This window comes from Bubalus kerabau, chromosome 14 (genome assembly GCF_029407905.1).
Source record: "Bubalus kerabau isolate K-KA32 ecotype Philippines breed swamp buffalo chromosome 14, PCC_UOA_SB_1v2, whole genome shotgun sequence".
Taxonomy (NCBI): Eukaryota; Metazoa; Chordata; class Mammalia; order Artiodactyla; family Bovidae; genus Bubalus; species Bubalus kerabau.
The window spans coordinates 43,468,278-43,484,411 of NC_073637.1; the positions used below are offsets into that span (position 1 = coordinate 43,468,278).

General features: G+C 38.7%; 1 protein-coding gene across 1 annotated transcript; it reads right to left on the reverse strand.

Moving 5' to 3' along the window:
- Positions 1-9,955: 9,955 nt before the first annotated feature.
- LOC129626903 (alpha-2-macroglobulin-like) lies at positions 9,956-15,074 on the reverse strand. Its single transcript, XM_055546392.1, has 3 exons — positions 14,994-15,074; positions 13,677-13,788; positions 9,956-10,820 (listed from the first exon to the last, which is right to left on the reverse strand). Exons 1-3 carry the CDS (start codon positions 15,072-15,074, stop codon positions 10,060-10,062), a joined length of 954 nt encoding a protein of 317 aa, XP_055402367.1. The 3' UTR covers positions 9,956-10,059.
- Positions 15,075-16,134: the final 1,060 nt, after the last annotated feature.

A 16,134-nucleotide genomic window follows, 5' to 3' on the forward strand; every position in this document is an offset into this window, starting at 1 on the left:
AGCAGGGTTAGAGGCCATTAGTGGAGCAAACTAACTAAAGAACAAACTTCTTTGAAGAAACCTTCCTCCTTGGGATTAAAAATAATTCCTGATTCTCTCTAATGAATTAAACTCATTTTGTGATAAATGAGGGTTGAGAAACCAAGGATTTCTTTCCAAGGAAACAGCACCCACTGCTTTTATTGTTTTTTTTTAAGTGTTGTGAATTCTGTTTTGTGGTACCCACAATAATTAAATTATTTACTTCCTAAAAGTGGTGTTTTAATTGGATCTAGTGACTTTTCAAAGGAGCTCAGTGTAAGGTACACTTGAAAATAATGAAAAGTCCAGAACTGTGATAGGGAATAATATGTATTCTTCTTCCCTGTCACAGACTCATATTTCTCATATGCTCTAGGACATGGTGCAAATTTGCCTCCGTTTGGTTATCTATGAATCGGATTGTTATTTAGTCATTCAGTCATGTCCAACTCTTTGCGACACCATAGACTGTAGCCTGTCAGGCTCCTCTGTCCATGGGATTTCCCAGGCAAGAATACTGGAGTGTGTTGCCATTTCCTCCTCCAGGGCATCTTTCTGACCCAGGGATTGAACCCAGGGTTCCTGCATTGCAAGCAGGTTCTTTACCACTGAGCCACCAGGGAAGCAGGTTTGAATTGGGATAGGAGCCAAATAAGAACCAAAGTCCAGGGAAAAGTGAGGCTTGGTTTGCACCCACCTCCTAAGTGCTGACAACCAAGACAATCATACTTATAAGCATGTGCTAGCTGCCCAGGTGTTATGGGAAAAATGAGACATGTTGGAAGTTTACAGACCAAAGTTAGCTAACCAAAGGTAAGCGTTCAGTCTTTAGCATCTTAAAAGAGAGATGAATCTCATCACAACTGAAGCTGAAGTGCTTGAGGAATTTGTTAATTTAGGAGAGAAAAAGGTACTTGAGCAGGTGTATACCACCAGGATCAGAAATATTCATTAAAAATAGGGCACATGTATCACTCAGCAGGCTATCTAGACAAAAATGAGTGAATCTCAGCAATCACAGTTGGCCTCTTATTGCAAAAATTCATCTGGGCTCAGTAGCTTGCATCCCTGCCAACCAAAATTCTGAAAACTGTGTTTTTTCCCCTCTCTAACATCGCCAAGTTCCTTGCAGTTTTAAGTATTGGAGAAAAGGTCAAAGGAGTTAAAGCAGTGGCTGGGAGGACTTCCCATATAAGCAAAGCCCATTCCCAGTGGGTGTTAGATGTTCGTTTTTCCAGCTGAATGAAATCCAGCAGGGTCAGGCTTGAACTGAGGCTCACACCTACCCAGTCCCTTCAGCAGGGCTGGGATATTATTAAAGTCGGCTGATTAGGGAGCAATGTGTGTGTCGGCATCCATCAGCCGGGGAAGTGCAACATACCGCTCCAATCTGGCAAGGCATTCAGCTTGGCTGTGTCTTCTCACCACCGCCCAATAGTCTGAGCACAAGGGTTCTCTCCCTGTGCACTAAATGACTGTGGTACACTCTTCCAAAAGAAGGAAATATAAGACATCCAGAGTGGTTTATGAACACCAAAGCTTCCTTCTCTGGTTTTTACTTGAATATAAAAGATATTTAAAATGCCTAAAGTTATTTTGTACCAGAAATGTACTGATTTCAATATCAGCCCTGGATATAAAAGTAAATTATTTCAGTAATAGAACACGGTGGTGCAAAACCCCCTCAACAAACAACAGCTCCTTCATGATCTCCAAGCCTATCAATTACATTTTATTATTTCTCTAAGTTGTGGCATTGAAAAGAATTTAGTGTGAGGTTGTTTATAGCACAGGCCTATTTCTTCAGAATGCCTAAAACAAAGAGACTGCCCTACAAATGACAGACTGTAATTTCCATATTTCTACAAATCTCTTTCATTTCCTAAATAAACAATAGAAATTTCTATCTGAGGTCTCTGTGACCTGATGACTCAGCCAATAATTCAAACTCCTTGTGCTTCATGTAAGCAAGATTTTGGAGACCTGTGGATTTAAGGGCCGTGCTGGAAAGAACAGCCATTTTGGAAAGACAATGGGTGAGTTTTCATTCCCACTAATTGTGTGCTATATGGGCTGAGGGTTGACTTGCTTGCTTGAAGTGAATCATTTGGGGAGAAATAGAACTTAGTGGAAGCTTCCAGTCCAGCATTCATTCCTCTGACTTTGCCCATACATTTCACTTAAAATACAGGCTCCAGGGACATGCTATTCCGGGCTATCTAAGGATAAGGGTATATGATTGTTTTCTTGTGGCTGCCAACCACATGGCATCATTTCATAGATATAATTATGACCCTGATCTAGGACTTTACTACTGAATTAAATGCTGAAGATTCCTGTTCCCCTGCCAACTGAGATGACTTTTTGTGGGGAGGTCATTTCAATCATAATAGTCATTTTAAAAATTAAGTAGCTTAAACGAGATTATAGTTTAAAATTTTGTGAAGCTTGACTTAAAGTTTATAAAAAATTAATAAATTAAAAAAAAACCCTCACCTAAAAAGAAGTACTTTGCCAACCTTCGGGATGATGATATTACTAAAAAGCATACTACAGTACTATTAAAATCTCAAGAGATTTGTAACAGTATAAAAAAATAGAATGCACTTAATTCCGCCACACTTAAAAATGTTCACAGTGGTAAAATTTATGTTACGCATATTTTACAACAATAAAAAATGTTAAAAATGGAAAAAAAATAGAACTAGAAAGTTTGAGATCAGGAATGTATGTACATGAAAAATTACATACAAATATCTTAATGTTCACTAAAATAAAACAAGAGAGAGGAAATTAAGAGAATAGCTATGAGGAGCTATGCATTTTGAAATATTATAAGTAATTTTCATTTGCCAGACACAGGAAATTTTTCAGAATTTTTTTCCTGCAAAATTTAAATAAATTTACTCCTTATAAATTGGTCCTTTCAGTATGTTTTCTGGTAGATAATGTGCATAATGCCAAGATGCTTCATTTATTTATAAACTATAAATCTATAATCAAAATGTTTCATTTACTTTAATACCCAGGATATATATAGGCTTATAACCTGCCTTGTTGATCTTACTATACAGTTTCAGAAAATCAAGTAACCTGAATATTTGTTATGAAATAAAGACTTTAGGTGACCATTAATTTGCTTGTAACAACTGCATGGGTATTGTTCAAATAACCTCAAGGCAGCACAAGCTTTATCTGTGATAATTTTTGGCCAAAATAGTCATGACCTCTCTGACAAGTTGCTGGCCCACTCTCTCTCTGTGAAAGAACCACTCCAAATGCAAGGTTCTATCTTTGTCCTTTCTGCCTCTGAACTTGGGCCTGGTATGATTGACATTTAATAAATAAAATCTATAATTAAAAATGAATACAGGGAGATCACTTCATGTAAACAATGTAAATATATTGAACTCAAGCAGAAGAAATCATTTTCAACCAGTGTGAGCACTTGTGTATTCAAAAAAAACAGTCAAGCAGTCAAAAATAATAATATACAATTTACATCTCCCCTGTATTTTTGACTTTCAACTATTTTTCTAAATAGTTTCATTCTATGCATCCGAATTCTCACACAGCCCCTAGGTACTCCAGATCCTCTGATACATCTGAGAATCTAAAGAGACTATTGGCATTCTCTATAGGAAACACTCTACTTGGTTTGGAATTTGAGGTCAGGTTGTGGTAAGGTTGTGGAGGCAAAGGCTGTTTTTAATCTGAGTATTGATTATTTTCTTTGGAGTAAACCATTAGGTAATTCCTAAGGAGTTAGGACTTTTTGTAACATTTACCATTTATCTTGATTCTTTAATGTCCTTTGTTTTTTGATAAATGACTTTAATTTTTGTTTTCTTTTGTTTTAGATCACACAACCATTGTGTCTGGTTGTCTTTGCAAAATAGATCATATACTCTTGTGAATCCTTTCCGATTTGAATTGCTGATCTACCTATGCTCTTGGATCTAGGATCTTGGGCCATTTCTAGTGTGTATAGTTCACAAAATATTTATGTGTCAGATCCTAATGCTTGTCTTCTAAGAAAAATCACTGAAAAAGATCAATGGCATACTTGACTTTATAGTGCTTAGTGTCTAGTGAGAAATATACAAGTATGTAAAAAATTAAAGCACATTATGATAAAGGCTCTGTTAGGGGTAACACAGGATTTCATGGGAATACATCACTCAGTACAAATCTGGAGGCTCGGAGGTATCTTCTTCAAGAAAGTAAAAGTCTAATTTGAAATCTGAAGATTCAAATGAACCCTGAGGTAAAGGTGAAATTAGAGTAACTTACTGGAGGGTGGGTGGCTCAGACGGTAAAGCATCTGTCTGCAAAGCAGGAGACCTGGGTTCGATCCCTGGGTTGGGAAGATCCCCAGGAGAAGGAAATGGCAGCCCACTCCAGTATTCTTGCCTGGAAAATCCCATGGACGGCAGAGCCTGGTAGGCTACTGTCCATGGGGTTGCAAAGAGTCAGACACGACTGAGCGACTTCACTTCACTTCACTGGAGGTTGGAGCAGCCTGTGACAAGGTAAAGGGTTGAGTGGGTGAAAGGGTGGTGTTCTAGGCAAAAGATTCAGCAGGAAGTCCTAATGCAACAGGAATGAAGTGCAAGAGATGAGACATGTGGAATCAAGTAATTCAGGGTCTTGAAAGCAAAGTTGAAATATTTAGATTTTACTTAAGAGCAGTGGAGAACTACTGAGAAGGATTTTAGGAGAGTGGAGAGGAGAGAAGGATTTCTAGGATTCTGTGATTCCACTGTAGGGGGCTGGTGTTCAAACCCTGGTCAGAGAACTAAGATCCCACAAGCCCCAAGGCAAGGGCAAAAAAAAAGTGGATTTTTAGCAGTGTGTACATGCTCAGTCAGGTACAACTCTCTGTAACTCCATGGACCGTACCCACCAGGCTCCTCTGTCAACAGGATTTCCCAGGCAAGAATATTGGAAAGGGCTGCCATTTCATCCTCCAGGGAATCAAATCCGCATCTCTTACATTGTTAGATGGATTGTTTACCACTACACCACCTGGGAAGCCCTCTGTAGCAGTCTTCAAACCTATGGTGTTTTTTCCATCAGTTGATTTAGTTACAGAGGTGTACAAGATGAAAAGGGTGCCTCTGTACTTGATTTAGAATTGTGTTCTACATGTGGAGCACAGAAGAGATTGATAGTTGTCTGGTTGTCTTTTCCAACTGTACCAGGGACAAACTCAAACTTGTTGTTGAGGCTGGGGATAAGAGCAAGTGAATAGCATAAGGCTAAGTTAAGCTTTTATGGTGATTAAGGATGGCCACTCTTTGCATACATAGAGAAATGGGTAGCTTGAAAGTGAAAGCAGAAGTCATTCAGTCAAGGCTCCTCTGTTCATGGAATTCTCCAGGCAAGAACACTGGCGTGGGTTGCCATTCCATTCTCTAGGGATCTTCCCAACCCAGGGATCAAACACAGGTCTCCTGCATTGCAAGCAGATTCTTTACCATCTGAGCAACCAGGGAACCTGCAATGGGTGGATTATAGTCCCTGAACTCCTGAGCACTACAATCGAAGCTTGGTAGACATGTGAGAGAAAGTGATTGCTAATGAGTGGGATGAGGAATGTGGAGAAAGTTGTAGGTGGAATAAATAGAAAAAAGAGGTCACTTAGAGGTACCACTATGTGAAATCATGTGAGTCAGAATCTGATGACATTTCTTCATGACAAACCCATAATATCATCTTGGGAATGGGCAACTGAACTGAGAGTGTAATCTGTGCATGAGTGGAAGGGTGGGTGGGGTTCTCAGCTCAGCTCAGTCGCTCAATCGTGTCTGACCCTTTGCAACTGTAGCACACCAGGCTTCCTTGTCCATCACCAACTCAAACTCATGTCCATCGAGTCAGTGATGCCATACAATCATCTCATCCTCTGTTGTCCCCTTCTCCTCCCACCTTCAATCTTTCCCAGCATCAGGGTCTTTTAAAATGAGTCAGTTCTTCACATCAGGTGGCCAAAGTATTGGAGTTTCAGCTTCAACATCAGTCCAATGAACATTCAGGACTGATTTCCTTTAGGATGGACTGGTTGGATTTCCTTGCAGTCTAAGGGACTCTCAAGCGTCTTCTCCAACACCTCAGTTCAAAACCATCAATTCTTTGGCACTCAGCTTTCTTTATAGTCCCACTCTCACATCCATACTTACATACCACTGTCAAAACCATAGCTTTGAGTAGACGGACCTTTGTTGGCAAAGTACTGTCTCTGCTTTTTAATATGCTGTCTAGGTTGGTCATAACTTTTCTTCCAAGGAGCAGGCGTCTTTTAATTTCATGGCTGCAGTCACCATCTGCAGTGATTTTGGAGCCCCTCCCCCCGCCCCCGTCCCCGCAAAAAAAATAAAGTCTCTCACTGTTTCCACTGTTGCCCCATTTATTTGCCATGAAGTGATGGTACTGGATGCCATGATCTTAGTTTTCTGAATGTTGAGCTTTAAGCCAACATTTTTACTCTCCTCTTCCACTTTCATCAATAGGTTCTTTAGTTCCTCTTCACTTTTTGCCATAAGGGTGGTGTCATCTGCATATCTGAGGTTGTTAATATTTCTCCCAGCAATCTTGATTCCAGCTTGTGCTTCATCCAGCTCAGCATTTCACATGATGTGCTCTGCATATAAGTTAAATAAGCAGGGTGAGGTTCTCAGAGAAGATCAAAAGTTAAGAATTATAAATGTGGACATTTGGGTGGACAGCCTGAATGACAACTGGTGTGATAGATTATGGTGTCCTGGTATCAAGAAATGCAACATAAATCCGTATCTAAAAAGCAGTTACTAGGGAAATAAAAGGTGGGTGGTGTGGTGTGTGGGGAAGGTAGGCACTTGGACAACACATGTGGTCTGAATCCAGAGATTAGGAAATAGGAGAACACCTTCCCATCTTCAGATGCCTTGATAAATAATTAGTTAAGAATGGGAGTAAGAGGGTTTAGTATTGCATTAAGATTCAGAATATTCCTTGTGAAGGATTAAGAGGGAGCGAAGCAAAAGTAGGAAGAGATGAAGCAAGGAAATATAAACAAGATAGGTAATAAACAAGATAGGTAATAACTGATGGGCCTAAAAGTTTCAGTAGTGACCAAGGATTAAAGGAACAGGAGATGTGATGTAGTTATATTAAATGGAGTTGGAAAATAATATTTGAAATTAGTCAAACAGAGGAATTAAGGGAGCTTTGCCAAGGAGTATGTTCCACTTGGTAACTCACTGCTCTAGTAACATGTCAACATACCAGAGAAACTTGAAAGATGGCTCTCAAAACACAGAGCAGGGTTTATCTTCCTTTTCACATGACTTAGAAAGCATAAATTAAATTTAACTGGACTTGTTATGAAACCACACTGAATTCCATTATCAGTAAGGAAAGACCTCTTACTGGGATAACCAAACAATAATTTTCCTGATTTCCTCATTTTTTCCTGCTTTATTTTTTGGCCATGGAGAAACCAGAGAAATGCTTAAGAAGGTTGGGATTTGAACAAACTGAGGGAATACTGCTATCCTGGTCTCAGGTTCCACGTTAGCTTCCTATTCTTGGCTCTTTTCTCTCTCTCTAAAAAAGGAGTGCAAAGAGAAGACAGACTAAAGTGTTATTAGGAAATGTATGTCTTCTTCTCCATTCCTAGTTTCCTTATTCAGTAACTCTGAAGTAGAAGGAACTAAAAATCAGCACATGACTTGTTCTTAAACACCTCTAGATTGTGAAAAACAGAGGTAGTCAAAAGGTAGAAATTTCTGGTTATACATATTAAGGATGTAACTTACAACATGATAAATATAATTAGTGATGCTACTCATTATATATGAAAGCAGTTAAGAGTAAATCCTAAGAGTTCTCATTACAAGAAAATTTTTTTCTGCTTTGATATCTATGAAATGATGTCCATTCAGTAAACTTATTGTGATAATCACTCCCTGATGCATGTAAATCAAATAATAATGCTATACACCTTAAACTTATGGAGTGCTGTATGTCAATTATATTTCAATAAAACTGGAAGAAAAAATTTTTAAAATAACAACTATTTGAGTGAACTTTGATAAATTTTGGTAGTAAATATTTACCCATAAGCTGGGTATGTTTAAAGAAAGATACTATGAAAAATTACTCATTACTTTTCTAACCTTGTACATTTCCCTGGCTCCCAGTTGTCTTGAGGGTGGTAAGGCTGGGAAGCAGACTGCAGCCAGGATAAACTCTATTAAAACAGTGTACTAAGCAGAATTTAGTTCTGAGCACACAGCACCACTGGGGCTTCTCAGGTGACTCAGTGATGAAGAACCCACCTGCCAATACAGAAGACGTAAGAGATCAAGGTTCAATCCCTGGGTAGCAAGATCCCCTGGAAAAGGAAATGGCAACCCACTCTAGTACTTTTGCCTGGGAAATCCCATGGACAGAGGAGCCTGGCATGCCACAGTCCATGGGGTCACAAAGAGTCAGACTTGACTTAGTGACTAAAACAACAACAACAAACACAGCACCACTAGCTGGAAAGATGCTGTAGGGTAATGACAAATTCCATTTATCTTGATCACCTATGTTGAGAAGCATGCTGCTGCTGCTGCTAAGTCGCTTCAGTCGTGTCCAACTCTGTGCGACCCCATAGACGGCAGCCCACCAGGCTCATCCGTCCCTGGGATTCTCCTGGCAAGAACACTGGAGTGGGTTGCCATTTCCTTCTCCAGTGCAGGAAAGTGAAAAGTGAAAGTGAAGTCGCTCAGTCGTGTCTGACTCCCAGCGACCCCATGGACTGCAGCCCACCAGGCTCCTCCATCCATGGGATTTTCCAGGCAAGAGTACTGGAGTGGGGTGCCATTTCCTTCTCCAGTTGAGAAACATAATTTTCACTAAAATTTGTTTTTTTCTGAAATTAGTTTTCACAGAAAGTGCACATGTATATGGACACCCTTGTGAGTATGAGGGAGTCAAAGGTAGCTTTATGAGTCCAATTTTTATGACATTGTCACAACCCAAGAATACCTTCCCCCATCTAATGTTGTCTATGCTTTGCCATTAAGTTAAAACATTGAATTTGATAATATAAAAGTAACGTCTATCAGTGGCTATTGTTTTTTCAGTAATCACCTTGTGAAAATTGATCCTTGTACAATGAGAACAGCAATGGCACAGTTTTGGCTTTCAACGCTAGAAGCTTTTGGCCATTGATGGACTGATTATATTGAGTATTTTAAGAGTTAAACGTAGTTTAAGCTGTAACAGAGCATAATATTTACAAAGCTTTTAATGTGTGAGAGGGTGCTGAACTGTGTATTTGGGATACCTCTTTTTACCTAATGACCTTTTGGCATACATAGTTTAATAAACATTTCTTAAGCTCTTCAGACTAGAAGAGGTCTCCTTTATCTCTTCTTCTAGGCTTCATAACAGACTAATTCTCCACAATTACTAGCATTCTCAGGCTAGGAAATTCAATAATCTCTCAGGATAGCCCATTTCAGTGTTTAATAGCATGTGTTTTGAGAGTTTCTGTACTTTCTTTAGTCAACATGTTTAATTAAATCTGTATCTTGTAGCGTATATTTTACTATGGACATTGTGAATAACAAGAGAGACAAATAAAAACAACTCCATCCTTTCCTTTACTCTCTGAACTTCACACTTACTTTGTCTCATTAAATTGTTTATAATGATTCTTTATCATTTGAGATTGCCTTCTCTGAAGAGGCCCCAAAATATCTAAGAAAGATTTAAGTAAAACAAATGGAATGGAATGGTACACAAAGATAAGAAACTCGGATATAACTAAGTTTTCATATCTTCATCAAACACTGGTTCCTAGTATTTCTAAATAAGATAGACTTTCAAGATGAAGAAAGTTGCCATAATTTTCATGTCCATTTTTTTTTTTTGACCAGAAAAAAAAAAAAAAAAAGGTTTATTCAACAAGCCTTCAGAGATGTTAAAAATTGTCTTTCTTCCGCGGAGATCTGAGTCTGTGGAACAGGGACTCCAGCAAAGCAGTTTTCATCGACATGGTTTTTAAGCATTTCCAGTATCTTTGCTGCAAGGAGCACTGTACTCAGCAACTGCAAACTCATCCGTCTCATAATAGTCATAGACTTTCACTATGGCCGGTTTCAGATCCCTTACTGGGATGTCTTGCAGAACTGTGAAGGTCAAGGTCAGGGTCTCATCTGTCACCTTATCCAGATAAATCAAAACATGATTGTTGCTAACTTCTGTTCGGCTCACATTAGATCTTTCTAGCATTTTCACTGTTGGTTTCAAGGGAATGAAGCCAGATACCATCTTCACATCAACAATTGCCATATTGGAGGCTGGACAGCTTCCAATATAACTGACACTCAGTGAGATCTGGAAGCTGGTGTGGGCTTTGGGTCCATCACAAGTTTGGGGCAGAGTATGCACCTCCAAAGCAAATGGGAACTCGTCTTTTTTCGGGAGAATATTGTATTTCAAAGATGTCTGGAGGTAAACACATCCTTCTCCTGTGACTGACATGCTGTACTCTCCAGGCACTTCTGGCAGTGAAACCTGCTGTAGTAACAGGCGGTTGCTGTTTTCCACTTGGAATTTTGTGGAAAATGTCCCTGAAGACTGGATGGTCACCTGTGCAACCTTCCTAGCGCTGGTGAAAGTGGCTGCTCCGTATCTGGACAAGGCATGGAGAGCTACCACTGTGTCCTGGGTGGAGGAGAAGAGTCTACACCAAGGCACTGTTGGCCTATGCCTTTGCCCTGGCGGGTAACCAGGAAAGGAGGACAGAGGTACTGAGGTCACTGCATGAGGAAGCCGTGAAGGAAGATAATACCATGCACTGGACACGACCTCAGAAACCCAGGGCGCTCATGGAGGACATTTACCAACCCAGGGCTCCGTCTGTGGAGGTGGAGATGACGGCCTACGTGCTCCTTGCTCAGGTCACAGCCCAGCCGGCCCCGACCCCAGAGGACCTCGACCCTGCCACGAGCATCGTGAAGTGGATCTCAAAGCATTTTAGTTTTCTTATATAGACCCAATACATATCATCTTATGCCTTATCCTGTCATCACAATTTACATATTTTGTGTGAAATATCTTTCCTGGTTTCTCATGTGTAACATACTGGAATTTTGACTGAAAACTAAAGAAAAAGTTAAGAGTTAGATTTTCTTTTTTATATGTTTTCAGGAGAAAATTTTAAAATACTGTATATCAGATTATAAAATATTTTTCTATATCATCAGTCTATTACTTGGTACCAGTTGCAGTGTAAAAACTCTAAGGCAAAAAATAGACATTCATAAGCTCTACTTCTTGTAAGAGTCAAGAGTATACATATGTTGTAGACAAATTTTCAATAATAAGGAGCTTAAATCAACTCAGATCTACTGGCAGAAAAACTGGGTGGTCATTGCTGTCAGTCATATTTTTGCCATTTTCCTCATAATCAGGAACAGTACTGGGACCAGAGAATTCCATATACTTGGGTGAGGGAGGGGAGACGGAAATGGCAACCCACTCCAGTGCTCTTGCCTAGAGAATCCCGTGGACAGAGGAACCTGGTGGGCTGCTGTCCATAGGGTCACACAGAGTTGGACACGACTGAAGCGACTTAGCAGCAGCAGCAGCAGCAGGGTGAGAGTGAATAGGAGAAAGCCAAAAGGGGAAAAAAATAGTGAAGAATAATTAACTTCTATACACCATCATTGTTTGCACTACCTGGCTGCCACCACCTCACTTTACAAGTCAACAGACAATTAAATGCAACCAGGAAAATGTTATTGTAATTATTTATCTGATAAGACTGAAAATTATTCTATCTTTGTATATGTAAATGTATATATAAATAGACATATATATATATATATATATATGTTCTTCCCTGGTGGCTTAGATGGTAAATAATCCACCTGCAATTTGGGAGACCTTGGTTCCATCCCTGGCTTAGGAAGATCCCCTGGAGAAGGGAATAGCTACCCACTCCAGTATTCTGGCCTGGAGAATTCTATGGACAGAGGAGCCTGGCAGGCCACAGTTCATGGGGTCCCAAAGAGTCGGACACGACTGAGTGACTTTCATATATATGTGTGTGTATATATATATATACACACTCATGGTTACATGGGCCTGCAGAGAGTCAGACACAACTGAGCAACTTTAACACACACACACACACACACATATATATATATATATATATATACACATATATGCCTGTGTGATTAGTCGTGTCTGACTGTGACCCCCAAATTCCTCTGTCCATGGGATTTTTCCAGGCCAGAATACTGGAGTGGGTAACCATTGCCTCCTCCAATATATATGTGTGTGTGTGTGTGTGTATATATATATATATATATATATATATAGTTTAAAATTTCAGAAACTAGAAAAATTAATATACTGAAATTTTCATAGGAATTTTATTTTAAAATATTTTTCTCAGTGAAAGAGGGTGTATGAATAGAAGCAACATATACATTCATATGTTGAGTTCAACGGATTATAACCCACCTAATCAATTGAAAAGGATTTCTTTCAGTGATTGTGTGTCCTCAGGCACATTATAGAAAATTTCTGCAAGTAAATTTCCTCATCTATAAAATAAAGATATTAATATTTCATAGAGATTTTTGAGAAATGTTATGCTGTTTTTTAATTCAATTTATACATTTAAAACAATGCTTGTTCCACAGTAAGAATTCAATAAGCATTAACTGTTACTATTATAATCTATTCCTTTCAGATTCACAACTCTTCAAGTCTCCTTAAACTGTCTATGATGTTGTGATGCAATTATTTCAACAAGTTCAGATGTTGTCAATAAAATATTTCCTCATTTGAAAAGTCATCACATTATTTTAATATCTATTTTAGGTTCTTTTTTACATAAAAATTTGTTTTCTATTCCAAATCCATGGTATGCTTATCCACACAACTGCCATCTTGGATTCACAATGGTCAGGTTGATAGCTAGTGCTATTTTTAGGCCATTTGGAATCTTTATTTCTGTTCAATGTAAAGATTTTAAATTGCTGATATCAATAAAGCTACTTATGTAAGGGTCCATATTTTGAACACAACCTCCAAATGAACAGGGATTCCCAGGTGGTGCAGTGCTAAAGAATCTGCCTGCCAACTCATGAGATGCAAGAGACTCAGATTCAATTCTTGAGTCAGTAAGATCCCTTGGAAGAGGATATGACAACCCATTCCAGTATTCTTGCTTGGAAAATTCCATGGACAAAAGAACCTGGCGGGCTACAGCCCATGGGATCACAAAGAGCTGGACACATGACAAAGCAACTGAGCATCCATACACCAAAATTAACTGATCTGAACTAGAGACCGGTTAGTTCATTTGTTTGATGAACTAGATTTTCATTGAAGAAATTGTTACTGAACTCACATTTGGCTGCTCACTGCTCAAAAGCCAATATTTGAGAGACAATTGTTGATTGGAAAAGGGAAGTTTGCTTACTCAGGAGGCCAGCAACCTGGGGAGAAGTCAGACTCATGTACAAGAACCAACTCCAGGGTTCTACTTGACCGTAAAAGTTTTTTTTAAGAGAAAATAATATCAATCATTGAAATAGGGGATCAGATTCTTTGCCATCTTTCATTGTGTGCAGGTTTGTTGACATCTTGTGATCTACCTTTAGAGGTTATCGTGTTCACACAGTATGTTTCCAGGATTACTGAAAGGGCAGATGGGGAAGAGATCTTGTCACCTATTAACTGCTTAGTCTCCATTCCTACTTCTTCAACCTAAGAAAAGAATCAACAGGTTAGACAAAGCATTGTGTGATCAAAAGATTTGAGAGGTATGCCTAGGCTAGAGATTGGTGAAGCATGGGGAATTTTAGGGTAAAAGTTAAGTTAAAATTGAGCTTTGCTAAGGGGACGAGGCAAAGGGCCCCCTGCAAACAGTTGCTGCCTGCAGAGCAGCTTACAAAATCTGATTTCCCAAGTATGAGTCTTGTTTATTCCAATCAACTTCATTCTCACTGTCACCTACTCCAACTCTAGTCTTTCACTTCTACCTCTTTCAAGTACATATCAACACCTCCACACATACAGTGTGGTGTGATCAATGGTTCCTGTTCACAATACCAGTCAGGGCATGTTTCGGGTTGGTTTATGTGAGAGGAGAAGTTGACTATTCATTCATCTACATGTTGTCAACCATGTCTGACAAATTCCAGGTTCTTCTACCACCAACAGCAATAAAGAAATAACACATTTATATACTCCTGGCAGAAAATCTGATCGCAGCAATTTCTTAAGAATCATGAATGGAATGGAGTAGGGACAGCTCTCAATGTCTTTTACAGCCATTTAACAAACCCTGAATTTCATTGAACTCCTCCCATGTGCATGGGTGTTCTGCCCAAAGGTCTTCCTCTGTATTTATGAGTTAATTAACTTATTTGTTCTATTTTATTCTGGAGCTCCCTTTGAAAATGAAAATTTATAACAACATGATGCATTTGGCTTGCTCTGGTTAAAGTTAAATACTGCCTTTTTAATTTTCACTTCCAGCAGAAGATATGTGACAAATGACATAGTAATTTTCCTATTTCTTCATGTTCATAAAACATTGATAATATGATTTTTACCTTCCCTTTGTTCTCAATTAAATGAAATGCTTCAATACAATTAATGTGCTCTTGCAATTTAGGTTTTCTTTAGAGCTTTCTCTTGTCTCTGATTAACAGCATTTTCCATCCATTCTGAGAACCCCCGACTGCTATTCAGAATGTTCCATTATGCCTGCCAGCTATAAATACAATTGTGAACCAATATCATTTTAATTGTTTCACTAATAACTTGTTTTAAATGATTCAACAGTCATCAGGAAAGATAAGTGCTCTTGTACCCTGCAGGCTTACGGGCCTGATGGTATGAGGCAATGCTGAGCACTGTATCAGAGTAATGAAACCATATGCAGAAGATAATGACAAAGCACTCACATTGCTGTAAAGATAAATGAAAACAGTAGATCTTCTTTCCTCAGTAATATAACCTCCATTTCTAGTTCCCATTTCAATCATTAGACCTTCCAAACAGATTAATGCACAAATACACATATGCAACATGTCCCATCGTAATAGCCATATGCTCCCATTTTTCCAGGCAGCCTCTGAATGATGGAGTTAACGAGCTTTACAAATGCTCTTGTTAATTAACAAAAATTGTTACTTTCTCATTTGAGGGGGGCTTTATAAATTAGACTTAATTACACCAGATAATTGCAACTGCCAGGCACAGAGCAACTCCTTCTCATTCTGCTCTTTCAGTGGCAAATCAACAATTGCAACCCTTGCCTATTTGTGTAGATGAATTTAATAAGCAAACAGCCTTTTTATGTTAATGGTTTACTGGCATTCATGGGCCTGGCAGGAGAAATGTGCTGGGGGAGGTTTTGCTAATGGCAGCACATAATCACATTAATTAAAATATAACTGCCATTTAAAGATTTGTAGTGTGGAATTAGAGCATGTTGGGAACTGAGAAAATCAAGCTAGAGTGCATATTAGAACCATTACTCTGTGCTCCCTGCGCAGCAGTCAGCAACCTCATGTGTCATAAATGTAATTTATGAGTGCTATTTGCTTTGAAATATATGTTTTTAGTTCACTCATTAGAATGTAAAAATTTGCAGTGTCTGCTTGAGGAGGTTCAAAATAATTCACTAAAAGCTGAGACCCATGATCTGCTTTTAACACATCCCTCAACTGTGATTTTTTTTAATTATGACTTTTATAATTTTTTTGAGTAAAACTGTCTCCTATTCCAAAGACAAATTCAAACAGTCTTCATGTTACTGTGGACTGTGTGTTTTTCATTCTATTTTTATAATTCAGTGTAATTTTTATTGAGTCTTTAATAAATATGGTCCTTAATTTTGTTGATTTTTTTCAAGAGAAGGTCAGTGAAAACTGCTCATACTTTAAAGTTGGGCACATGCAGAGAAGGTAGTTGAGAAAATTTCTTATAACGCTTTTCATTAGTCTGTCCCTGAGATCTACTCATTAATTTTAAAACTAGCCTTGATCTAAATCAGACCCATTTATATTATACCTACAAAAAAATATGGTTGGACAAACTCTG